At 45.6% G+C, this 27,212-nt stretch overlaps 1 protein-coding gene across 1 annotated transcript in view; it reads right to left on the reverse strand.

Annotated features, from left to right (window-relative positions):
* Positions 1-3,021: 3,021 nt before the first annotated feature.
* VIT (vitrin) overlaps positions 3,022-27,212 on the reverse strand; it is a 106,254-nt gene continuing 82,063 nt past the window's right edge. The window contains exons 12-15 of the mRNA XM_047851154.1: positions 14,864-14,967; positions 11,233-11,459; positions 8,255-8,768; positions 3,022-4,335 (exon numbers count right to left, since the gene is read on the reverse strand). Of these exons, the coding sequence (XP_047707110.1) occupies positions 4,157-4,335; positions 8,255-8,768; positions 11,233-11,459; positions 14,864-14,967 (1,024 nt within the window). The 3' untranslated portion in view covers positions 3,022-4,156. The remainder of the gene's footprint in view (positions 4,336-8,254; positions 8,769-11,232; positions 11,460-14,863; positions 14,968-27,212) is intronic.

The following is a 27,212-nucleotide window of genomic DNA, read 5'->3' on the forward strand; positions in this document are numbered from 1 at the left end:
CTTTGCAGAATTATACATATACTTTAAACTGTTAAGCTTGGTAGAGAACCTTCTATGCAGCCACCATTAACAAGAAGCAAAGTGGTTAAGTATATAGACCCTGGAGTCAGATTGTCTGGCTTTAATTCCCAGATCTGCCTCTACCAGCTCTGTGACCTTGGGCAAGTTATTTGACGCCTCCATGCCTTGGTTGCATGGTCTGTAAATCGAGCATAATAGTACCTCTCTCAGCAAGTCATAGGGGTAAGATGAGTGAGTTAATACATGAGAAGCCCGCAGAATAGAGCCCAGTGCGCAGCAAACACTCAGGAACTGTCGGGCACTAGTATGATTTCATTTCTCATAAGGTTGTTTGCAATCACCAACCGTGCACTTAGTGCATGATCCCATGATAGTAATTACATGGTTTTAGTTGTTCATTTGGTGGTGTTTCCCGCTGGACTGTGAATTCCTCAAAGGCATTAGCTGAATAAATGTCTCTTTCCAAAGTAATTGAATTCATGCTTTCAAGCATATTTCCTACTTACTACATTTATGTGTTGGTAATCTAAGGGGAGAACTTTCCTTAGGATTGTGAGGGGGAAATAACATTCTTAGTTGGAAACTCCTTTGCGAGGCGGGAAAATCTTTGCACACAGAAGCATTGTCTTCTTTATGAACCCAGGCCAGCCCCTTGAGATTGTTGCTGGAAAACTTGCTTCATGGAGGTTTTGTCCTATTCAAAAGGGTTTAAGGAGCCCAGAGAAATAAGAAATATCTGAACCCTGAACCTTGTCCATTTGGCTGGACATTTTTAGCAGAGCCTTGTTATAAAACTTTTAGCAAAGAAACTTCTTTCAAAGGGCCCTAACTCCTGAAAGGTGGGAAAATTAAGTTAAGTGGAGTTTAGACATCACATGCACCCAGAGAAACTGGCCTGATGCTCCTTCTCGGCTTGTTTTGATTGCCTTGGAGGAGAAAGGGCACAGAGAAGCTTTTCTGCTGAGACCACGGAATGAAAGTTAAAGTTGCCTTAGGAGATTGGCTCTGAGTCTGCAGGACCCAGGAGCTCTGCAAAGGCTGGACCATAGCCCAGAGGGCAGACCCAGATTATGTGTGTGTGTGTGTGTGTGTGTGTGTGTGTGTGTGAGAGAGAGAGAGAGAGAGAGAGAGAGAGAGAGAGAGTGAGAGAGAGAGAGAGAGAGAGAGAGAAAGAGAGATGGAGGTGAAGGTGGGGGTTCTAACTTCTAACCCTCCCCCACTCAGGAAGGCAGTCAAATAAGTCAGTTGGAAGACAGATCTGAATTCCCTTTGTATCTGCATGACCTTCCTCGAGACTGGTTTTTCTCTTTTGCCATTGGAGGGCTTGATGTGAATTGTCTGTAAGTTTCTGTTCCCAGTGTTCAGATTCTGGCTTGGCCCCAGCAGTGTTGGGCACAGTCTGGGTAGAGCAAGGTAGCATTTACTTCCGAGCTTCCCACATCATCCATCACCACCAGGACCCTTATCTCCAAACTGCTCTGTGCAACCCTGACCTGACCCAGCTCACTCCCACGCCAGCCTGCCCACTGCATCATGGGGCCACTCCTCTCTGTTGCCAGCAAGCTCCCAGAAGCCTCAGGGCTTTCTTGCCCCTGCTCATCTGCACCCTAAGGGGAGGCTCTTCGTGCTCTCTCATCCCTTGATCTTCACGCCTAGGGTGGGGAGAGGCCTGCTCCTCACCTCCTTTGCCCTTCCAGTCTCCCTCCTTCCTTCTGCAATGTCTCCAGCTCCCTTGGAGATCTGACCTCAGCCCTCCACCCTCATCACTGCTGTCTTCTCCCAACTGGATCACCTCTCGTTCGCCGAAGACGGTGAAGCTTGGCTCACTACTGGTCTCTCCATCCTGACTCACGCCACCAAATGTGGCGATTTGAACATCGACTCAGATGATTCTGGCAACTCCATAGTCTCCAGGTTCCTCGACAACCTCACCTCTGATGCTCCCTTCCTCCACACACATACACTCAAATATTTGTTGGCAACATGTAGACAATGGGCCCACTTGGAGAAGTTTCATTTATCTTGAAAACTATGATACCTAAACTAGAGTGATCATATAATTTATTTTCCAAACTGGAACAGTATTGTGAATAAAAGAGGACACCAAAGTGATTTAGATTATATTATTTTTGCAAATATTTACGTATTGATGACAAATTGGCTTTTATATTAAGGCCCCTATGAAATAATTATATTCAAAAACTATTTTCCCAAAATAAGTTTTTCTTCAAAAATTAAAAAATAACTGGGCGCCTGGGTGGCTCAGTTGGTTAAGCGTCTGACTTCGGCTCGGGTCATGATCTCACGGTTCCTGAGTTCCAGCCCTGCATCAGGCTCTCTGCTCTCAGCACAGAGGCCGCTTCAGATCCTGTCTTCCTCTCTCTCTGCCCCTCCCCCACTCATGCTCTCTTGCACACGCATGCTCTCTCTCAAAAATAAACATTTTTTTTAAAAAGACAAAAAATTTAAAAACACTTGTATGTGTACATATTTTTATGTATGTACATTGAAGAGACATTAAACAAAGTTCTTTTGTATTGATTATCTGCATATTCAAAAACATAAGCAGAATAAGATTTCCTTGTACTTGTTTTAACTTCTTTAATTAGTTTCTTAGCTGAAGTTCTCACTAATTGTGTGTGTCACTGGTATCTTTATAAAGAATTTCCTTTTTGAAAATGTTTTTGTATTTGGAGGTTTTTGAACAAATCTGTTTGTAATCGCTTTTGAAGTAAAATTTAGGGTTAAAGAATTTGAAATTGCTGACAATTAATGACTTGATTCCTCCCTGTAGACTTCAATGTTTTTAGTTGACAATATTCTGTCTCTCCAGGTACCGAGAAATTTGGTAAGTTTGATACAAATTCTGCTAAATAGATATCTTCAAACTGTTTATGTTAAATATTTTGTCCCAAGTGTTGACACAGGTATAATCTTTTTGCCGCCATTCATGGTAGCAGCCTTCAACACACATTTTCACGAAACACAATTTGTCAGGTAAGTCATCTTTATTAAGGATTCTTTGGAACACTCCACCATTACACACAGATTTCATATCCTAACAGATGAGTCCTTGGCAGGAGCTGGAAGTAGAAAGTGGAGCTCAACCAAACCCCATCCTGGCTTATCTGAATGCAACTATTAATGATCATATCTGGTTAACGACAAATGCAGCACAAATGCTAAAACTGAATAGGACACAAGGCAACAGGCACAAACGGGCTCTCCCAGGAAACACCTATAACACTGACCCCTCAGAGGCAGCTCATGGTTCTCAATCAATGGCAGCATAGCAGTATCGCCAGAGAGCTCTTCAAACAATGCTGGTGTTCAGGCTCCACCCCCCAAGACCCAGATTCCATAGCTATTGGAATGGAGCCTGGGAGCCAGCATTTTAGTCTCTAAGAGAGTCTAAGGTGCAGCTCAGGCCAACAGCAGCCTCACGCACTGCTGTTAGGCCAGATCACCGTGGTCCTCCAGGGCCGTTCCTCAACTCCTAACGCTATAGGATGCAGGTACACAGTGATTCAGATAATAGAGAGGAGGGAGGTAAATCAAGAGTGGCTATGCTGCTGCCACACTTTCTCTGCACCCCCATGGTTGTATTGTTACCATGGGCCAGGGGTGGGTGCATAGCAGGTGCTCTGAGAAACAAGAAGAGCGGAGGGTGGTCCTGCCATAAACCCTGTGAACATTAGCCATGATATGGTCAGAATGATTGCATGTAATCCTTTAAAACATTTAATGAAGCTACTCCTCTATTGTTGTGATAAAAATGAAATTTGTTGAGGGTTACAGAATCGTAATTAGAAATAAAAATGGAAAAAATCTCACAAAAGCTTTAGTGAAGCCTGTCTTAAGTTCTGCACTCGATTCTGAACATTTATTTTGAAAATAATCACCAAATGTAAATCCCCAGCACCCTCAAAATGATGTATCATTTTGCCTCATTCTATAAGTTTCTGATCATCTTTCTCACTCCAAGTTTCAAAGTATGAAAAACCACACAGGCAGAAAACAATCACAGCACATCCATTGTCCAAGCCCTACACGCCTTACTGCCCCATAATGCATTGGGGTTGTCCCAGAGCCAGTCGGGAAAGCAGCATCCGTCAGTGCTTCACCTGCTCTGAATTCAGTTTCGAGGCTGTGAGTTGAACTCTGTACAAATGTTCTGGATGACCTTGGGGACAAATTTGTACAGGTTGTCAAACTCGTCGACAAAGAAGGAATGGTCCTTGGCGGGGTGAGTGGCAATGACTTCCAGCTCGTCCTGCGCAGCCCATGCGACACCTATTGCGTAGGTGATCACTCCTGTGGGGACAAAGTTTAGATGAAGCAAAAGTGCCCAAGAAAAGGTACTGCTGATGAATCCTTGCCTTACCGTTGCTCTGTTGGCTATTGTGTTTGAATGCAAACAAATTCAAAATCAGAAGTGTTCCTCAAAGCATAACCACCTGCTATGTGCCAACAGTAACAAAATTGATAGAGCTGCCATCTCATAAGAGTTTGGAATCTTTGGGAGGAAAAAACCCAGACAAAATGGAATAAATAAGATGTTCATGTCCAAGGGCAGTAGAGGGTATTTTGGGACAAGTAAAACTTGGTGCCATGTAGATGACATCACACAGTACATGCCTGCTCTACCTGTGTGTAGAGCCAAATAAAATCTGATTGATTGATTTTTCAAAGATTGTTTTTGTTTTTAAATCATCTCCATACCCAATGTGGGGCTTGAATTCACAACCCTGTGGTCAAGAGTCGTCAACTTGCTCCACTGACTGAGCCAGCCAGGCTCCCCTCAGTCTTAAATGCATCAAAAGTCAGTTTGAGATCTTAACGAAAACCGTGGAACTGAATTACTTTAGGCTTGAAGGTGACTTTACAAGCCATACAATGCAATGTCATTCCCAGCGCAGGAGCCCTTGCACAAGGACCCGGAGAGATGGTGACCCAGCGTCTGCTCCATCACTGGTATGAAGAAAGGCTTTCGAGACAAGGAAGTGCCCAACAGTGTTGGATGCTGCAGGGAGGTCATGTGGGATTAAAACAAACAAACAAAAATGCACATTGGATTTAGAAAACAAGACATAGGTAGAGTGGTGAGAGCAGTTTCAGGGAAGTAAGTAGATGCCAAAAACTCCAGATGAATTGCTGTGAGGTGAGAGTGAAAAAGAACAGAAGATGTGGACACAGCACATAGAACTGATCCTTTTCAAAAGTTTGGCTGCAAAGAGAAGGAGGTAGGTGGGAAGTGGAGCAGAACATGGTGTCAAAGAGTTTGGTTTTATTTTTTAGGGAGGGATCTCGGTGTGCCTAGATGCAAATGGGGAAGGGTGCCGGGGGGTTAAAGGTTCTGGACTGCAGTGAGGAAAAAGAGTCCCTAGGGAGGAGAGGACAGACTCAGAGACTAGGCATCTGTCCTCAGTGGGAAAACTGGAAGACTCGCTGCTGGATGGTTCCTGATTGGGGTTGGGGGCAGCTGGTCAGCGGGAGCTTGAGATTACTCTGCAAAAGCCTGTTCCCATGCCACCTGCAGGCTGGCAGAGTGGGGTCAGCTACTTGGCCATGAAGCAGAGGGGAGAGCCTGGGTGTGGCTCTCCTACCCAGCCACCCATGGCAGCCCATGTCACCATCTTCCAAGCGCCCTGTTGTGCTGATTGGAGAGTCATCCACACCTCACATGGCTGTGGCCTAAGCTGCTTTTCAACTGTGGCTCCATAAGCTGCATTTAAGCTGCCAGTCCCTTTTCTTACCTCTCCAGTGTCTTTTCTCTGGATATTGTCTATGTTGTTGTCTACAAACACTAGCATTAGGCTTAAGAATGCTGCCAAGTGGCAGTGGGAACAGATTTGCTGCACAACGTGGCTTAGATCGGCTAAGCCCTCGTTTTGCACAAAGATTGAAAGGCTGCCCCCCAATAAAGGCAACACAAACAGTATTAGAAATTTAGCTTTTCAGATCCTTGAGTCCACCCTTGTAGAGAACCTTCTACTGGCAATTCTGACCAATGGTCAGCCAGCCTTGGCTTGGACACTCCTGGGGACACAATGCTCATTGCCTCCACATAATTTGCTTCTATTGTAAAGTTTCCCAGAACGTCTCTCTCAGTCTTCGCTTCTTCTAATGAGGAGGCCGAGGATATCCTCTGGGTGAGGCCCAAAGGATGTCCATTTAGGAAAATGAGTAAGAGTGGAGCTAAACATGAACTGGAGACAGATGTTTGGAGATAGCAGGAGAGCCCTGGGCTTTCAGACAAAAGCTGGCCCATCTGGCTCTGCCCACTCACTTTGGAACTTTGAGAAGGCTGCGTCTCAGCTGTTTATCTTCACTCCGCTGACATGAGCCCGAGGGAGGCTGTGACTGCTGGCCGACATGCAGGCCATCTACCATTTTGCTGTTGAATACCCCCCGTAGGCTCTACAAGGGCAAATCACTGGGAAGACTCTGCCTGAACCTGGTGTCTGGTTACTTTGGTTCCCAGAAGGCAGAACTGCTGGTTCAAGAAGGCTTGTTTATTTTTCCCCCTCCTTGTTTAGGGAAGGATTAAAGCAGCTTTAAAGAATACTGAATATCCTGCAAACTAACAGAAATCAAATGCAGGCTCAGAAGAAGGGGACAACCCTGGCCCTGAGTGAGTCTTCTACCCTAGTATGGATCTGTCCAGTCTTTGGTGTTCATGGACAACTCAGTTTACTTTGGTTATCCTTACTATTATTACTAGCACTTGGGTTTTTGCCAGTTGTTTGTATTTTTGTGATATTTTGTGGTACTTTTCAAAATGGCGATTAAACTTGATTCTGTGAAAAAGGCATTTAATGGGACTGATTTTCTAAACAGCTCAATTTTCATAGTTTTAATTTTTTTAGTTTATTTTTTGAGAAAGAGCGAGAGAGAAAGAGAGACAGAGAAAGTGAACAGGGGAGGGGCTGAGAGGGCGGGGAAGAGAGAATCCCAAGGAGGCTCTGCATTGTCAGTGCACAGCCCAATGTGGGGCTCAAACTCACAAACCATCAGAGCATGACTTGAGCTGAAATCAAGAGGCAAACGTTTAACCAGCTGAACCACCCAGGTGCCCCTCATTTTTCATAGTTTTAAACTTTCTGTTGCCCTCTTACAAATTTTTATTAAGAAATATCTCTTTAAGTATTTTGGATGAAAATTTCTTTGAGGTTTCCTCAAAACCCCCAACATCTGGCTAGCAGCTACTTACAAAAAATAGTACTTTTCTTTTATTTTTATTTTTTTAATTTTTTTTTTTCTCAACTTTTTAAATTTATTTTTGGGACAGAGAGAGACAGAGCATGAACGGGGGAGGGGCAGAGAGAGGGAGACACAGAATCGGAAACAGGCTCCGAGCCATCAGCCCAGAGCCCGACGCGGGGCTCGAACTCACGGACCACGAGATCGTGACCTGGCTGAAGTCGGACGCTTAACCGACTGCACCACCCAGGCGCCCCAGTACTTTTCTTTTAAAACGCTAGTTTTCTTCAAATTTCTAACACAATTTGGTGGCCTTCAATAGAGACTAAAATAATGAGTCAAATTCCTTTTTAATGCATTACAACTTCGTGTGTAATGCCTCAGAGTGTTGGGCGCAAAGGAGAGGGTTAATGTTCCCAGTCATCTGCAGGCCTTGGGTTTGCCATGACACTTTGTAAACCATCGTGGTACTCCCCACCTTGTTCCTTCTTTGCTGCTCATAGAGGCCTGTAGTGCTTACCAACACCTCAAATACATTCCCCATGGTTTTGGGCATTTTATTAAATGGTGGACAAAACCAGTGCATAAAAAGACAGCCCCGGGGTGCCTCGTGGCTCAGTTGGTTAAGCTACTGACTCTTGATTTCTGCTCAGGTTATGATCTCATGGTTCATGAGTTTGAGCCATGCAAACAGCCACAGCTGTGCTGTGCTGACGGCAGAGAGCCTACTTTGGATCCTCTGTTCCCCTCTCCCTCTGCTCCTCCCCTGCTTGCGCTCTCTCTCTCTCTCAAATATAAATAAATAAATAAACAAACAAATAAATAAATAAATAAAATATTTATAAATATAAATAAATATAAATAAATAACATTTATAAATGCATATAAATATATAAAAATACAAATAAATAAATAAAATACTTAAATAAATAAAACATATTTAAAATAAATAAATAAAATAAAATAAAACAAAATAAAAAGACAGCCCCCTCCTTGTCCCTCACTGGACTGGTCAGCAAGACCAGCTTACCCTTGTGATGGGCAACCATGGCCGGTATTCGGACGTCATCATAGGATCTCCCATCAGTGATGAGGATCATTAACTTCCTCTTGTTGGGTTTGGACTTCTTGAAGAGCTGTTCTAGGGCATAGTTGATGGCGGCCCCTGTGCTGGTCCCACCACTCCAGTATCCCACCCTCTTGATGGCATTGAGGATGTCAGACTTGGTGTTGTAATCGTCAAATCCAAATTCCAGCCGCTGCTCGTAGGTGTACTGCACAGCCCCGATTCGTGTGTCTATGTCCGAAATCTCAAACTCTTTGCTGAGGTTGGCCACAAACTGGAGAACCGTGCGGAAGTTGCCTGTCCCCACGCTGCTGGAGCCGTCGATGACGAAGCCAATGTCGGCTGAGTTCAAGCAGGTCTTGCTACAGGCCAGTCTGTCGGTGTCGCAGACCCGCTTCACCAGGGCTTGCACTGTCTTGTGGAGGCTGAACCAGCTCTGCACATTGAGCGAGTAGAAGCCATTTGTTCTGCACACAGCCTGGAAGACAGAGGGAAGGGACACTCGCCACGTCAGGTGTCACATTCTCCAGGCTGTTGTCACTACCCTGACCAGCAAGGCAGGTGAAGAAAGAAGCAAACAGACTCTTGTTTTCTGCACTCTTCTTCCTAATGCTCTTTCTGCACCACGGTTCCCCCAGTTAGGTGCTCATTGGGGCAAAGATCCCTCAAGTTGTCTCTGGACTCAGTCTTACTCCCTCAGCTGGCTCTCTGCTTTAGGGGAGAGCTATCACTTAAGCAAATCCTTAGAGAGAGGTGAATCACTCATTTCAGCTTTGTACCCGTGCCTCCCTGGGCCCCTCAGTTCATCTGTACTGGCAGCCGGCCATAAGATTGGCACTGGTGGGCACCAACATATGAGAGGATTAAAGAAAGTTTTTGTTCTGATGGGGAAAACAAGATACATGAGAAATAGCTGAAGAAATGTTTCCAGAGCAGCCTTGCACCCAGCAACAAGGGGTCCCATACATATGTAAGGAGTCATGCTAGAAGTTCTTGGAGAGATTCTCTCATACCCCCCTGCCCTCACCCTAAAAGGAGGATATAACCCCTCTTCGTGAAGGAACAAACTGGGGGCCGGCTGTGAAGGGACATCCCTGAATCCCTAAGACGGGAACACAAGTCTCTCTGCCTGCAAAACCCAAATTCTGTCCTCCAGATGACCCTGCCTCCAGACAAATGAGTATTTATTGACTTGTGCCCAAGCGTGTTCCAGAAAAAATTTAAGGTAGCTACAAATAAACATTGAGCAACCTGACTGGTGTGCTCCTGGAAGGGACCAGGCTTGTTCCTAAAGTGAAGTGTTTCCTCCTTGCCGCTGTCTGTCCGGGGGTCACAGAGAGAGTCACAGACCTGGTGACTACAGATGAAGCAGTAAGATTACCAATTTATTTTAAAACAAGAAATGGCTTTAAAGTATCCTAGGAAATGTTTTTAATTGGTTTGCAAAAACCTAAAAGGGGTTTATAAAACTTTCCATGAACTAGGTGGTATTTGAGCTGAGTTCTAGCCAGTGGAGGGAAAGGAGGGAGACCCACCAGGCACTGGCTGAGGTCATGGAGGGAGAGGGCAGTGGTGCTTGGCGTGGGCAGGAGATGGGTCAGGACCACACTCCAGAAGGCCTCAAGAGTGTGGGGGACAATGAAGGGTTTGGAGCAAGGACCCCTCCGGACTGGAAGAACTCTCCATAAACAGGAGTTGGGCTTCATTGTGGAATCTAAACTAGACTGGGGAGCCCTAAGGGGGGAGACAGACCAGATGCAGAGTGGTAGCGTGACCCAGGGAGGTGGCATTGGGAGTTATCGAGGCCTCTGGGACAGCTGTGGGGCCATTCATGTGAAGTCCAGAGGAGGAATAAATTTGGTGGGAAAGATGGCACTCAAGCTTTTTACATGCAAGATTCAAAGCTCTTCATGACATCAGGTGGAGGGAAGTCAATTGGCTGGAAACAGATGGAAACAGAGCTCAGGAGAGACCGGGGTTGGGGACAGATGAGGGTATTGTTGCTTGTGACTTGTGAGTGAAGGTGGTGGCTGTGACCTGGGAGGGCTCTGTGGGGAGAAAGCCCAGTGAGAGGGGAGGAGAGGGCCAAGCACCGAGTCCGGGCAAGTCGGGTGCAAGACAGGAAAGGGTAGAGAGAGCAAAGGAGATAAGAGCCACGCTGTGTCCTGGAAGTCAAGGGAGATGAGAATTTCAAGGACGATGAAGTGGTCAGCAGATTGGTGCAGGAGGTTGAGCCCTGTGAGATCTGGAGACACAGACCATCAAAGCTAGAAGGGAGTCAAAGACAAACCAGTACAACGTATTCCTCCCTCCTTTCTTTTCCGTTTCAAGCTGGGGCCTTTTCCTTGGAGGCAGGTTTATGTGGAGTCGCACTGTGTAAAACATACAAAAGGTGAGCTTCTCCAGGGGAGTGGGCGCAGAGGCCTGGCTCCCCGTCTATCCTGCTCCTGTCTGCTGCCAGCCATCTCCACAGAAACCATGAGCAGAGTGTGGAAACCTGATCTGCCTGACCTGATTCAATGCCTTTCTTTTCTTGTTTATCGGGTTGGTTAATCTGCAGTGTGTGTGTATGTGTGCATGCACATGTGTGTGAGCAAGTGGACATGTGGCTGTGTGTGTGCTCACATGAGGCCTCACCAGGTGGCCTGGTGGAGGTCCTCGGTGGCCATGGAAAGAGCCTGGGGAAGCCTCTATTGGAGACTTGGGGACACTGCTTCTCCCGAGGGGCTGTTGTTGGCCTCAGTTCACCAGGTGGGTGTGGGGTCTTGCTCTGAGAGGGTAAGTCTGGGTTCCAGACTTACTAGCCCCTCACTAGAGGCTCCCCTACCTAGAAGAGAGCTCAATCCTTCTTCAAAAGTAGGAGAACAGCCTTGATGGCAGTTACAGCTTTGCAAAGTGCAGCAGATCCTGACGGTGTGTGGGTCCCTTGGGCAGTTACGTACCTTATGAGAGAAGTTGGGCTCCACCACGTACTGCTTCTCATTTTCAGTGGCACCTTCAATGGTGATGAAGAAAATATTGATTCCTGACTCCCTTGCAAACCTCGAAGCCTCCTCCACCTTGTCGGTGGGCCAGCCATCCACAATCACCACGGCCACATTGGGAGCACTGCCTCTGTTCCCATTAGCTTTGGAAAAGAAGTTCTTGGTCACAAAGGAGATGGCCCGGCCTGGAAGAAAAAGAAACTTCATGCTTGGAGTGCTTAGAAATGCAGGCAAGATCCCAGTGGTGTAAAGAGAGCCAGAAAAACCCATTCATTCTCTTCTTTTGTTTGTTGGTTCCCCCCACCCCCACCAACTTTTTTTTTTTAAAACCACATTAACTGTTTTGAGGTGTACAATTCAGTGGTATTAAGTACATTCACAATGTTGTAAAACCATGACCACTAACCATTTCCCTCCCCCATGTCACTTTAAGCCTTTAACTTCTAACTGTCTTTTATTTAAAAAAAAAAAAAAGTGTTAGGGACCAGCAAACAGATGAGAAAGACTTTCATGGGAATAAAAGGGTCCCCTCTTTGCCTGCATGCTGGAACCACACTATGCTCTTTCTGGGAGCATGGGGTGGGAGGGGTTAACCTGGAGCGACAGGAGCCTTTTCTCCACCTCCTGTCACTGGGGGTCAGCCAGCCTGGTGCTCTAGGGGCTGCTGGGTGTGGAAGGCTACATTCGAAGTTGAGTGGTATCTTTTGTCCAGTTAGGGGCACAGGTCTGGCTGGCGAGGGAAGCACTGCACCTGCTAAGAACTGAGGGACTGTGTTCTAGTCCTGGCTGTGCTGCCTACTGGCTGTGTGGGCCCAGGTAGGTCACTCCGGGCCTCTGGGCCTGGATTTCCATTTCAGCTGAAAGCCACAGTTGTAAGATGTAATGGAGCCTCCCAGCCTGCCTTTCCAAAGCACATGTTTCACACCACATAGGACCTCAGGGATTTTTCAGTCAAGCAGGGTGACAATTGTCCCAGTTTTCTGGGACTTTCCCAGTTTAAGCGCTGAAAGCCCCATATGTTCCTGGGAAGATTGGGATGACCAGGTCACCCTAGAGTTAGCATAGCTGCATACAGTAAGGTGGTGCTCTTAACCCGGGCTCCGTGGACCCCTGGGGGCAATGGGCACTGTGTATCCACAAATTCCCTGAAATTATACACAACATTTTGTGTATAAAAGTATTTATTTGGGTAGAGGAGTAGCTTTCAGGAGATGCTCAAAGGGGTCTTCAATCTAAATAAAAGTTAAGAACCATCTTAAGACTTTAGGATTAACGTCATTTCACTCAATGCTTTTTGGTTTTGGCCAATATCCTGGCTCCACGGGTTAATCTTAACCTGTCAAAGGAAGGATCAAATGATCACACATTCAGTTGCTGGAGAAAAGTCTTGGAAAACCCATGTGATCTGGCTGCAGGGAGCACAGTTGCTAAGGGAAAACCTGGCTGCTGAGAACTGCCTTCACAGCCAAGGGACATGTCCCTCAAGGCCCAAGGCACCTGGCAGTCCCCTCTGGCTTAATGTTAGATGCCTGTAAACAGAGCACACCCCTGGCCTCACTCAATCTTAAATTTGGAGGCCGTGGTCCATTACTGCTCAACCCACATTGCATCCACCTTCTAGCACATCTTGGAAGCAGAGACTGGAAATCTGAAAACTACGTTGTTGAGACTCCCTTGCAACTATAGCCCTGGATTTGTTCTAGTTTCATGAATCGATGTGCATACATGAAATTTAGAAGAGTGAAGAGAGGCAGAGACTGTATTTTGGACTCTGCTCTTTCTGCTTATGAGCATCTGTAGGGTACTTGACTTCTTGGGTGGTGCCAGAGGAACTTATGTCTGCTGTCTAGCTTTGTTGCCATTGAGGTGGCAGGGTGCAGAACATTCTTTCTGTGCATGTGAATGGAGCAGGCAAGGCCTGGTTGGGGGGCTGACCACCGTAGCAGGAACTTCCTGACTGTGGTGGCTTCCTGGCTAAATCAGGTTCCTGAAGAGGCTCTATTGGCAGAATTGAGAATGTGATTTCCTGATCTTGGAAGAGGCAGCAGCTCCTTGGAGGGCCAAGTTTTGCAGGAAGACTTTAGAAAAAATCTCTCAAAGTTCAACCTAGAGTTCATTTCTGCAGTCCTTTTGATTATATTCAAAACCATTTAATACCTAGGAATAAACCCCTTTCTGCTTGAACCAGTTGAAATGGGTCCTGTTCTCTGAACCCAAACTCTGATCAGTACAGGGCAGGGATAGAACATGTTATCTGCTGAAAAAGGTATATGATTTTATTAAGACACCACTCTAATCCCATCAAGAACATAGGGTGTCTTCAGAAGTTTTAAAGTTTTGCTTCATGATACATTACTGCAGTATGACTGATATAAGTATTCAATTGAAAACAAATCAGAAATAAACTCTATCGGGGCACCTGGGTGGCTCAGTCAGTTAAGCATCTGACTCGACTTCGGCTCAGGTCATGATCTCATAGCTCATGGGTTCGAGCCCCATGTCGGGCTCTGCTCTGGCAGGGCAGAGGCTGCTTGGGATTATCTCTCTCTCCCTTTCTCTCTGCTCCTCCCCTGCTCACATGCTGTCTCTCTCTCAAAATAAATAAATAAACTTTTTTTAAAACAGAAATTAAGTCTATTACGTTTGCAATGTGGTAATACTGATTTGGGGTCCCAGATAGCAGTGACTTGGCTAATGTTTATTTAGCATTTTTCGAAGATCAAGGGCTTTTCATTTGCCAGATACTAACATACCGGTCCACAGAGATGTACAATGAAGCAGAGAACAAAATAATCAGACTTATAGTAACTTCAAAGATGTTCCTTCAGAGTCAGTTCTATTCTCTGTGTGCTCCATGCCAAGCAACTATGGCTCACTTCTCCATTTCTTTGGGTTTCAATGATATAAAGAGGTTCCCTGAGAAGTAGACAGCCCTCCCAGTGCCCCCAAAGCCAGACTACCATTTATGAATTGATATGCTGGCATAGGCTTACTGGCAACTTTTCAGTTTGGTTAGTGTGAAAGGGTTCCCCAATGCCTGGATAGCTCCTGGTGAACTGGCAAAATGGTTTCTGGACACATTGAGGGCTAGACTTGGACTTCTGGTAAACCCCCCACCCCACCCCTAACCACCAAGGTGCAGACATCTCAGGAGACTCAGCTTGAAACAAGGAACCTGTCTCTGTTTCCAGAGTCAACACTAGGACAGGGGAGCTCATTGGAAGAAGATTCCCAAGGGGCACTGTGGAGCTTTCTGAGTGGAATTGGTTATAACATTTAATGTTAAATAGTTTATGGCTTGTCAGTCAATTAGGAAACAGTTACAATAGCAGTCCTGCTTGTCCTGAAGAAAGCTGCCAACCTGAGGAACCAGGCATGCTGGAACTCTTCAGCATATGTGTGGTGATGATTCTTACCCCTGAATCCATGATGATACCTTAGAAAAGATATAATTCATTTGTATATGTGTGTCATTTCTTGATGGATTATTATTATTATTTTTCCTCCTCCTATATAGGATGTTAGAAGACAATCACACAGAGGGAGAACCGTGGAAGCAAGCTAGAATGATCTGAATTCGGTCACATACCTGCATTGGAAAGCCCTCCTCTCTGGGTGATTTTCTCTATGGCAGTTCTCAGATCCCGGGAATTCATGTGAGTTCTGAGGTTAAACTGGGCAGAAGGGTTGTCTCTGGAGAGTGAGAACAAGAAATAAAAATTAGCTGGAAAGAGAACATGTTATATGCTGAAAAAGGTATATGGTTTTATTAAGACACCACTCTAATCCCATCAAGGATATAGGGTGTCTTCTGAAGTTTTAAAGTTGTACTCCATGATTACATTACTGTAATGTGATTGATCTAAGTATTCAGTTGAAAACAAATCAGAAATCAACTCTAAAATCCAACTCTAAAATCCTTTGGAGGAAAGCAGAAATCAGAGTCTATTCTTTTATATATGAATAGAATGGAAGCCGCTTCAAAGCCTTGAGCTGGGTTTCATAAAATGACCCACTGTGGACAGAAGGAACAATGAGATGGGGGGACTGGGGTCCTCTTCAGTGTGTGTAGAGAAAAGTGGTCTGTTTTAGGACTCAGGGTTCTAGTTTTGAGTGTGCTATTTCCTAGCTGTGTGACCTTGGAAAGTTGTTTAACTTCTCTCGGCTTCAACTTCCTCATCTAGGTAAAAGCAAAGATTGTGACATTCGGATTTCTAAAAAAACCAGGATGATAGTCAAGTGGGATTCTGCAAATGTGTAGGTGTCCCCAGGTTGCCTCAGACCCTCCTCTCCAGGGAGATAATCCCAGCTGGCAGCCACTGCCTGGGTCACCCCTCCACTGGAATTGCGCCTTAACAGTGTTGTCCAGGAGAGGACATCCCTTTATTTTTTCATTTTGTGGTGCCTGTGACTGGGTGAGAATATTCAAATCTTACCCAAAAGGTTAATCTATTAACCAAAAGGTCAGCTGGAGAGGAGGTGGAGTGAATTAAATGGAGAAAGGGAGGGAGAATCCTTCTCTAGAGACGAGTCTCTGTGGGTAAGCTGGGCGTACAGGCATGGGAGCAGCTGAGCAGAGGGTGTGGATACCTTTTATGACCAGGTTGGGGAGGGGGGATCTATCGGGTGGGTGTTTGCACCCAAAGCCGCGATGAAGTGGGGAAGCACAGTATGAGCACATCTCACGATGCACTGACACAGAGCCATTGGCATGGCTTCATGTGAGTGTGACCTCTAAGGTCACGTGGGCCCCCCACTCCAGAAAAGCCAGTGCTCGGTTCAGTGCTCTGATGCTGCCATCTTGAAATCCTTAGTTTTTAAAACAGGGCCCAGCAAATCATGTAACAGGTCATGCCTGCAGTTTACTAAGCCTTCAAGCGGAGGGAGAAGACTTTTTTCTGTTTATTTATTTTGAGAGAGAGGGCCAGTGCAAGTGGGGAAGGGGCAGAAAGAGGGGGGGGGGCAGAGAATCCCAAGCACTAATAGTGTGGAGCCCTACGCAGGGCTCAAACTCACGAAACTGTGAGATCATGACCTGAGCTGAACCCCAGAGTCAGAGGTCTAACTAACCGAGCCACCCAGACGTTCCAGGAGAAGACTTTAAAAAAGCAGCCTTTCCACAAGCACCTGGAGTAGGTCCCAGGAGAAGCAGCTTTAGGCGGTTTAGGTGGGAATTCCAAGGGGACTTACAGTGGATTCTTAGCAAGTCCTCTAGGAGACCTGGCAGTGTGGTCACCAGGAAGCCAGTTCCCTAGGACTGAGAGGAGACATCTTCTGTCTCTCTCCCTTCTTCCCTCCCCTACTCCGCCCATGATTCCCACTTTTCTAGGTATCTCAAGGTGATCTATGTCAGAGGAGAACTCTTGGAGACTGGCAGTGTGACCCTCTGTCCTCCATTTTATTAGTAAAAGTGAGGGACATGGGCTGGTTCTCAGACCAAACCAAAGCAAAGTGCTCAGAAGGCATGCTTGTCTCGGTGAGAGGCAGGACAGGCTCCATTCAGAGAAGATGAAGGAGGTTTAAAAGCAGCTCAGTGATGTGAGTGTTGGGGCCAAACCCAACCAGAAAAATGCCACCAGATGAAAACCAAGTTCTAGTTTAGGATTCAACAAGAACAAACAACAACAAAGCAAACTGCAGAATGGGGAAATGTGGGCGTTTTAGCTGAGCCCGACTTTACTCTCAACCTAAGTATGGTGTGGGTCCTCACGAATGGGCTGCAGTAACACAAGCCCTGTGCGGGACGGGGAGGAGGCATCACACAGAGAAGGAGCTCTGTGGTTTCCATGGTTAGATTTCTCTCTCTCTCCTGGCTCAAGGGTTTTGGGGCTTATATGCTTTGCAGATCAATCAGTGAATGCTGAACTTGCCCCCTGGCCATCAAGACTCAAAACCTGGACTCCCATCGCTATTTGCTCATCATAGGGCCCATGAGTCCAATCAGTAAAACCCTTCAAGTTCCTCTATACACCATCACTTGCTTTCATCCCTCCTCCATATGTCTGCAGTGACCCTCTGAGTTCAGGCACCCTGCTTCTTGCTGCTTCTATTATAAGAGTCTCTATTTGGTCTGTGCAAAGCCAATTGTATGCACATCTTCTAAAAACCTCTTCCTCATGTTCAGCTCTGAGAGTAAAATTCCTCTGCTCAAAAATCATCAGAGGCTCCCATGGTTAAACTTCATATTTTGGCTTTCAAAAGCCCATCCATAATTTAATGCCAACGTACAATGTTCATATCATGCTCTCTGTCTTTGTCCCAGGATAACCTATATCCTAGTTGGAAAGAGCTGCTCACTGTTTCCTGGTTTTTGAGCTTTGTGACTTTGCTCATTAACTCCCTCATCTGGAAAACCCAAATTGTGCTCACTCTCTACCTCTAGCTCCCTGTCACCCTGCCCGGTGCTGACAACCTCCATACCTGACTCTGCTCTCCTCTAACTCAACACCATACACAGTATGTAATCCCTGCAGGTTCTCAATGAACAGTATGAAGAAACAAACATTTCCTCTTTTTCTGTGCATCTCTACCTCTAAATGATGGTGTTGCCCAGAGTGTATCTCCCTCATGTCTCCCTCCTCATTTATGCACTTCCCTGGGAGAGCTCATCAACTTCAGTCACCAGGGGTTCAGAGACCATTCACATGCCAACAGCTGTCTGGTGCACACTGGTGGGTGCTCTGTCTTGAGCCCCAGATAGACATAAAATGACTTCCATCCATCTCTGTCCAGAATGCACTGTGTGGTGCCTGGGGGCGGTCCACAGCCACCTCAGGTTTGTATTTCCAAAACTGAAGTCATTTATCTTCTAAATCTGCTCCATCCAACCACTCATATCCCCTTCTGTGTTCCCTCTTCTGACTCATTGTCATCTCAGCAGAAAACATGCTGGACATGTTCTGACACCTCCTTCATCAAATGACATTTCCTATCAGACCAACCTCATAAATATCTCTTGTATCTCTCCCTTCCTTTCCATCCCCATGTTTGTACTTTGATCTTTCCTTTCTTGAACTGCTAGAATTTCCTACCTGGTCTTCCTGTACCCAGGGTGGCCTCTGAAGAGGACCTTTTTTTTTTTTTTTTTTTTTAAGCAGGCTTCACACCCAGTGTGGAAGCCAATGTGGAGCTTGAACTCATGACTCCAAGATCAAGACCTGAGCTGAGATCAAGAACTCGATGTTTAACTGACTGAGCCACCCAGGCACCTCTCTGCAGAGGACCTTTTATTCAATAGGCTATACATGCTGATCAGAGGCAAATTAACCTGGGAGCTAATAATACTTCTTCCAAGGGGCCTAATTTTGTATTTGTAATTTTGTGTTCTTTTTCTTCACAGGACCCTTGAGCTGCATAGGCTTCAGAGTCCCCAGTCTTGATCTTCCCTTGGTTACCAAGGACTAGGAACTTTCTCAAGGCCTAAAAAATAAAATACGAGTTGAACCAAAACAAAATATTATGGGCTATAAAATTAAAAATTGTAAAATGGATATTGCCAATGGTAAGTATGTAAATTGTCTACCAAACATAACACAACTTACACTTCCATAGTTGTACAATTTTAAACTCACCAAATTTTAATTACATTTGAAACTGATTTGTGGGCTAGATTTTCTCCCTCTGCAGGATTTCCTGCACATGTGAGATGATCGTGTAGAAATCATAGCTAATCATAAAGTATTGCTCATACACACATAACTTAAAAAGCAAAAACATAACATTTTCTTTTGAAAGTTTTTCCAGAAAAAAATGTATTTAAATGTAGAACCTAGTCACTTAGTCACGTCCACAGCATTCCCTGGAATGTTGCTCAGGAAGCTGTCTTGATATTCATCACTTTGCAGAGCAATCGATTACCTGTCTCTTTCCCATTCTACATATACAGCCAAGTCTCCTTATTTGCAGTAGTTACGTTCTATAAAGTTGCTGCGAGCATCACATTAGCAAATACTGAGCCCTTGCTCCTAGGGGAAATACTGGCTTAGGTTCCTGTGGGCCTCTGGTCACAACATTTTCATCAGCAGATCGATATATAAACTTGTTTTATGTACGTTTCTGTTGGAAGACACCTAATTTAATATATGTTTCTTACAAATAATTAATTACATGCAATATTTCTGTCTAATAAAACACAGCTGAGAAGGGTTTAACAGTTTCCTGACCCTGAGTAATGTTACCATAAATTTCTTTGGCTTTTAGCCTCACAATACCATTTTTTTTTTTTTTTTGCAAATCAGTCTTCACTTCATGAATTCATAAGTTCAGCTACTTTTCCATCTTTTTCATAGCTTCATCAGACATTATAGATATTACCTTAGAACTTTCCAGAGCAGAAGCACACACATATCAGCGATGTTCCTCTTTCTTTTTCTGAAAGTACTGAATTATTGGTTCATTAACTTTGAGCTCATGACCAACACACTGTCACGCATGCCTGAAGGAAACTTATCAAACAGTTGTAGTGTCTTGGTAAGTGCATCACAGCCTTCTTGTGCTCTGGACCCTAGATAGCATTTTCAGCACCACATTTGGGGGGCATTTCAAATAGTGAACATAACCAATGACAAGCACAAAAATATGAAGACTGTGGCACTAGATAGATTGTGACAAGGAGACTTGTTTATAGCATGGCGGCTGAAACAAGGCACAACATTGCCTTGCTTGACCTGGGCTGGGGATGTGTGTCAAGCAACTCAAATCCCACCCCTATGCTGTGCTAGTCTGCAGATGACTGTAAAAGTACCATGAGAGTTTGCTGTCAAATATGGAAGCCACAAGTCAGGAGGATCGACTGTTACCTATTTGAGAACAGGCGCTATGTCCCGGTATTTCCTATCCCTAGTGCTTAGCGTACAAGTGATAATAGGTGATTGTGGAATAAATAAATGAAAGGAAGAAAGCTCAAATGTCCTTTCCTCTCTCAGATCATCCCCGGTGGAGTTGAACACTCTGCTTCTGGGCTCCACACTGATCCTTCTCTTCCTTTATGATACCATAGAGGTGGATGAATCCATCTACAGAGGCAGACAGATGAGCTATTCACATACCCAGTGAATGGATGCTTTTAATTTTATTTAATGTTATTTCTTTTAAAAATATTGCCTCCCTTACTAGATGGTGAAGTCCTGAAGAACACAATCTCTATCACATTTATTGATTTATTTTTAGCAGATTGAAAGTTTGGATCAGAGGACCTCTGAAACTCTCCAAATGCTAAAATTATGATTAGGGGCAAAGCAACTGAGCCATCCATCAAGAGACTTATAGGCAAATGTAATCAAACCACTTAGAAGAATTTCACATTAGCATCTCCTACAAATGGCATAGAGCTTAGTGCATGGTAAACACTCAATAAATCTTTATTAAATTGAAATGTAATTAAATCAGAGGGATGAGCGATAAGTCTTAAATCTGCAAACTGTAGCAGCTCTTGGTACTAGAACACATGGGTGTATGTATCCTTTTTCAGGATATACGGGCTGGTGGCCTGACACCCGAGCCAGGTTACTTTTCAGAGACAGACTAGTTAAAAAGTTCAAAGAGGTATGCCACTACATTTCCATCTAAGTAATTTTATTACAAGATCTCATTAAAGGAAAACAATTTTTTTCCCTCAGCGATTTCAAAGCTTTCCTTTGAAAATAAGAAAATAAAAAAAGGTTTATAGCTCAAGGAGAAAATAACAAATTGTTCTGTTTGGAAAAGAAGCTAATGACGAGAAATTATAGGGAGCCAGAATTTGTGCATGGAAAGGAATAATTTATGTGACAGGAAATGATGAGTCTGTGAATGTTTAAGAAAAAAGAATACCTGTCAGAAATGGCCCCAGGTGATCAATTCCTAGGAAGGCTTGGGACCAGGGGCTAGGGAATTGGGATGGATATCAGTGTTTCCAGGCTTTCCTGCTGGTGCAACTCACCTGAGGCACTTGTTAAACTACATAGGTACCAGATCTCCTGCTGGCAGAAACTCAATTCAGTAGATCTGGGCTGGAAGTGGGAATTTTTATTTGTTTGTTTGTTTTAAACTAGGGATCCAGGCGAATCCTATCCTTAGGAAAGTTTGGGAAGGCCTGGGGTCTGAGGACTAATGAAGCCCTTTCAGTCCTAAGGTCCATGCAGTTCTAGTCCCAGAGGCTACTGCTTTACCCCCATAATACTTTCAGTCACACTACGTGAGCCCCTCAAATGAATTTTTATGCCAGTAGAGACATATTAACTGATCATATAGCAAGAACCTTTCAAAACGGGTTCCTCCAACAAGGCATCACCTTAAGGTTACTAATGCTAAAATGTGATGATTCATGGGCTTAGTCACTGAGATGTACCACGTGAAATCAGGAGGATGTTCTAGGGTGACCCTGGCCACCCAACGACATGCTGGTGGCTACAGATTGGGTGGCAAACTTGTTCCTTTAGTGCATTACCTGGCTCAGAACAGAAATGATTTTGCCCCCATCCTCTCAAAGGACTGAGAGCTATGGTCCACCCGGTGGCCTGGGCCAATCTGCTGAGGGACTTTGTACAACTAGCCCCTTCTGAAAGGACACTGGCCTTACACTTCCAAGGATCAGAGATGGGAAGCAGGGTCTCAGAATCAAATTTTGTCTTTAGATGAGTGTTTTTTTGTCACTAATGACAACAAATTCAATCCACCCACCAAAAAGTGGAGAATTGACCTGAGTACCTCTTCCTTATGGGGGAAAAGCAGACATGCAATCTGCTCATCTGAGAGTCACTCTGGAACCAACGGACTCTCAGGCTGGCTCATCTGTGACCACATCACAGGGCTCGGAAGCACTACAACGTGGAATGTCTTGGCAACAGACACACTTGCTGGCACCCCCTGGGCTCAGACGTGCACCCGATCTCCTGGGGATCCTGTCTGATTCTATAGGTCTAGAGTGAGGTCTGAGGTTCTGCCTTTCTCCCAGATGATACTGTGGATCCCATGTTGAGAAGCAATGTCTTAGAGGATGCCGCGCCATCAAGAAAATCAGCAGTGGGCTGCCAGTGATAAGGGGAAGGGAGGAGAACAGCTGAGGAGTCTAGAGGAAGCATGAGAAAGGCAGAGAAAAGGAGGAGGAGGACGGAGCGGAGGCAGCTCTGTAGGCACAGAGCTGGGAGAGGATTCACCAGATGACAGCACAAGCCTGTGGGACTATCTGTGCCTGAGCTCTCTGGTTGCACAACATAATCACCTGGGAAGCTCTAAAAATTAATGATGCCTGGGTCCCACACTCAGAAATTCTGATTTAATCGATCTGAGGTTTGGTCGGGGAATTGGGATTTTCAAAAGCTCCCCAAGTGGTTCTAATTGCATGGGGGTGGCCATCTGCTTCTCTAGCAGAATGATCTAGGGATCTAGGGATGTAGGGAGAATGATCTCAGGGGGGGCCCTGGGATAAACCCAGCCAACATGTGGTGGGGGCTGAAGGGGGACCGCTGAAAGGGAAGTGGTAGAAGTCAAGTGCACTCTGTGTTTTATTTGTACCTCTGGGAGAACTGAATGGCGAGGAACAGAAAAAGCATAGCGTTCTTTGTGTAGATTTTATTCATAGCTCATTCAGCTTTGAGACTGTGTCCCTGAGGAGTGTGGCACTCAGGCTCACCTGTGATCCTGTGAGAAGGGTCCTGTGAGGAAGGCAGAGGCAGTCTTTACAAGTTCCATTAGGCCCTTGGAGAGGCTGCTTGGGGGCCCCGTTGGTTTCTGTAAAGGCAGTATAGACTAGGGCATGAGGAGAATGGGGTGGGCATGGGAGAGATCTGAATTCTGGACGGCGTGGCCACTCTGCTCCTGGGAAGCCGAGCTGTGCCTGACTCTCTCAACAACAGACTGAAATTACAGACTAAAATATCAGCTTCTGGGTTTTTACCAGATTCTGACTTACTCAGTCTGGAATGGGACCTGGGCAGTGGCATCTGTGAAGCCCCCTAGGTGACACTAGCATGCAGTCGGGGCCTGGGCCGCAGCTTTTTGCTCTGAGCCCCCTGGAGCCATGTCTCATGCTCCAGCCCTGCCCGCTCCTCCTTTGCTGCAGACTCAAGAGAATGTGACAGAATGGTCCTCCTTGCCAGGCATATTCATTTTCTCTTTCCGCTTTAACAAATGGCCATAAACCTAGGGGCTTAAACGTTCAGTAGCTTACGGTTCTGGAGGTCAGAAGTCTGACACGGGTCTCCCTGGCAGGACTGTGTTCCTTTCCGGAGGCTTGGGGGCAGGGGTGGGGTGGGTCCATCTCTTTGTCTTTTCTATCTTCTAGAGGCTACTTGCATTCCTTACTCGTGGCCCCTTTCCTCCATCTTCAAAGTCAACACTCACACCTCTGACCATCTTTCCATAGGCATATGTTCCTCTGACTGATAACAGCTGGGGAAGATTCTCTGCTTTAAGGCCTTGTGTGATTAGATTGGGGCACTGGATAATCCAGGATAATCTCCCCATCTCAGGGTCCTTAACTTTAATCACATCTGCAAAGTCCCTTTTGCCCTGTGAGGTAACATAATTATAGGTTCCAGGGATTTGGATGTGGACGAGTTTGGGGGCCACTGTTCTGCCTGCCACACCAGGCCTGACATTGGTTCTTCCCTCCGCTCTGACTGTCCTGTGCACGGGGGCTCAGCTGACCCACGGGAGTCTCTGGGCATCCTTTCTTTGCGGGGGGGGGGGGCAGGGAAGGAGGGAGGGGAGCCGCTGAGTGTACGACTGAGGGTCTTCAGTCCAGGGCTGATAGGTAAGAAGGGTAAGAAAGTACAGCCCGCTTTCTACCACACTGGACGACTGTTACAGAGCAATGAGCAGAGAAAAGTCTTATTTCATTTTGAAATGAAGAAAAGCCAACATGTGGCTTTGTTCTGTAACTGTTTTCGAATGTTGATATCCTAGGGTTGATTACAGAGTTCAGAAGCACAGGTGCAATTCTGTTCCATTTGTACCGAAACTGGGGGCTAAAACAAAATCATGTTGAAGGTCAGGGGGCACGAGGCACACGCGGATCCAGGCTGCAGTGAAAACACCAGTGTGTTGGTTTCATTTGTTCTGCCGGCTCGAGTTTACCTACTAGCCGCTTGCTCCGGCTGTCCTTGCGTTTAGCCCTTCTGTGTGCCTGTTGGTATTAAGTGCAGTCACGAGCCTGTTGGCTGTGCACTTCTAAATCAGAGCTCAGCTGCAAAACAAGGGCTTGGTCCTAGGCTTTTTGCTCAAGCACAGCGTTTCAGTCTTCAGCTTGGTGGAAAGCTTCAATCATCAGAAGCTTTCTTGGCAGATGAGCAAAATCTTTGCTTTGAAGTCAATTTTGGTTGACATTGTAGGGATTAACCCAAGATTTAATACCTGCCCTCTCCCCAGTGGTCATGCATTTAGCTGTGTGCTCTTGGGCAAGTCACTCAACCTCTCTGAGGGCAGCACTGCCTCTCTTACAGCAGGCGTGTGATGATTGGGGAATGAACTCTGTGGTTGCCTGAAGGCTGGTGCGGTTGGGGGTTAGAGGCTTCTTCATGTGCAGGGAGGGGGGACGTGGGAGCATGCTGGTACCACAGTGGTTGAGGCCTCCCCTGGTCTGGATCAGGAGCAGAAGCCCAGGAAGTGCAAGGTGAAGGTGCGGAGGAGCAGAGACCGCGAGCCCGCTGCTCGGCTGAATGGGGAATCGAGGGGACAGAGAGACACAGAGAGGCAAAGAGGGAAGGACCAACCACTTGTCAGTCCCGTGACATCAACCCCCCTTCCCTTGGGCTACCTGGACTGATTTTCTGTTTCTTGCACCCAAAAGATCTTTGTGTAGGATGCTTGGGAATCAGGATTCGGAATGAGCACTGCATCCTGTAAATCAGATCATTTTTAATACTTCCAGTATTTTTATCTCATATTTGCCTTTTGTTTCCTGTTAATAGTATGAGTCTCTTAAATTCTAAATTTAAAAGTCTAAATCTAGCCGTGAAAGTCTAAATTCTGACGCAGCCCTCCTAAGGAAACGCGGGGAAGGAATCTTCTGAGCCTGGCACGTATGAGCAGAGTTTCCAGATTTCAGGGACTCCTGCCTGGCCAGCTTCTTCCCAGCCCACACCTCTCCTTGGAGTGCTCATTGTTGGTAGGCTGGGCACTTCCTGTAGAGCCTCATTTCCTCTCTATAACATGTGGGACTTTCTATGGCCCCAAGGCTCTGTGATCCTGAGAAAGCAACACGATCCCAGTGACCCTAAGGTGGGCACTGGAATCCACTGAGGACCCAAGACTCCAGGAGAGGGATCAGATACCAAATCAGCCAAGCACTGGCCCTTCCTGCTTTTCATCTTCCAGAAACACAGGCCCCACATCTGCCTCTACTTCTGCTTCCTCCCCTTTCCTGCCCCACTCCCTCTCTCTAGATGCACTAAGACCATTTGGTAAAGAAAGGATTGAAGGGAGCCCCCTCAGGAAGGAAGCCAGGGGGCTGAAATCAGAAGCAATTTCAGCTGGGCACACGGATTTCCCTTCCACCTCACACACACTTCTTATACCGCCCTCCAATTTATTGTGTTCCCCACATTCCACTAAAGGATGCATCACCTCCGTGCAACACATCATGTCATTACTGACCACGCCACCTAACTGGAACCAAGGCTGGAAGGAAGGGAGAGGCGGCTCGTTTAGTCTGTTAGCCCAACCTTCATTTATTGGGTGTCTTCCGAGTACAGAGCCAGTCACTGAATCATAGGACATCAGGGCTGGTGGCGCCCTAATAAATCATCCCGTCCGCCCCCAGGACTTCACAGATGGCAGCACTCACACGGAGAGGTTAAAGCACCTGCTTAAGATCACACAGCAGAGCTCAGGCCAGAATTCAAGACATCCTGTCACCAGTTTGTTGTGCTTTCTAGCCCACCCTATGGCTGAAGGAAGGTGCAGATGATTGATTCGCTTCTATGAGTACATAAAGTGAAGGAAAACATGCAATTTCTCTTAAGTGCTCCAAATTAATAAGGACCCAGGATACAGAAAAAGATGAATAGCAAAGGCATTTTTAGAAAGCGAAATTGGAAAGCATGGAGGTAACTCTTCTTCTGCAAATGGTGATCACATTAGGAAAACGTGGGGGGAAATAGTTTTCTGGGGGGAAGGAGCCTTTATTGAATTGGTTTTCCTTCCCTGCTACATTTGCTCGTTCATCCGCCTTCCCACTGGCACACAACACTATTCTTCCGCCCATTTTTCTTTCCCCTGACATATTTATTACCTTATTTTCATATTATACTATAACCCTTGGTATACACAGCTTTTAAAGCAGCTATTTTTAATGCAAGATGACGCGCCAAGCTTTGAACCCCCCAATAAAATTGACCGGGGACATCTGGCACTAAAATGCTTACACTTCCTCCCTAGAGAAGCCTGCTCTCCGTTTGCTATCTTTAAAAAGTAACGTAGGAATGAAAATAGGTTGACATTTCGAAAACAAAACAATGACCAAAAAATCTCATTTTTCTATTTCAAGTTAAAGTCTTCAAGATAGATCCCTTGAGAGTTGACATTTGACGCAATTGGTTATTTTCATATATTTGACTCTGACTATATACAAGGGCCAGGTAGCTCATCTACTAATTTTTCTTCAGAGGAATACAAGATAGTACTAAACGTGTCATTGGAATTCAATGTTAAAAGTACAAATGCTATAAATTTATGAAAACAAAGGATTTGTGATTATTTCTTTTGACAATTGAAAAATAAATATTCTAAGGTCTTTGAGATAACAGCCTTGATTAAAATACAGCTCCTGGAGATCCTTGGGGAATTCCAAAGGATCTGGAGACCCTCTGGTTGTTGTCAGGTACATATGTTTTTACATTTTAGGTGCAGAGAAATTAAGTCGTGACTGAAGCTTCTGAGCTACAGGCACAGAGGTCTGTGTTAGTTTCCGCTGCTAAGGTTAAGCCGTGGGTCTGCGGGGAAGAAGGGGTCATCTTGTG

Source organism: Prionailurus viverrinus, chromosome A3 (assembly GCF_022837055.1).
Source record: "Prionailurus viverrinus isolate Anna chromosome A3, UM_Priviv_1.0, whole genome shotgun sequence".
Taxonomy (NCBI): domain Eukaryota; kingdom Metazoa; phylum Chordata; class Mammalia; order Carnivora; family Felidae; genus Prionailurus; species Prionailurus viverrinus.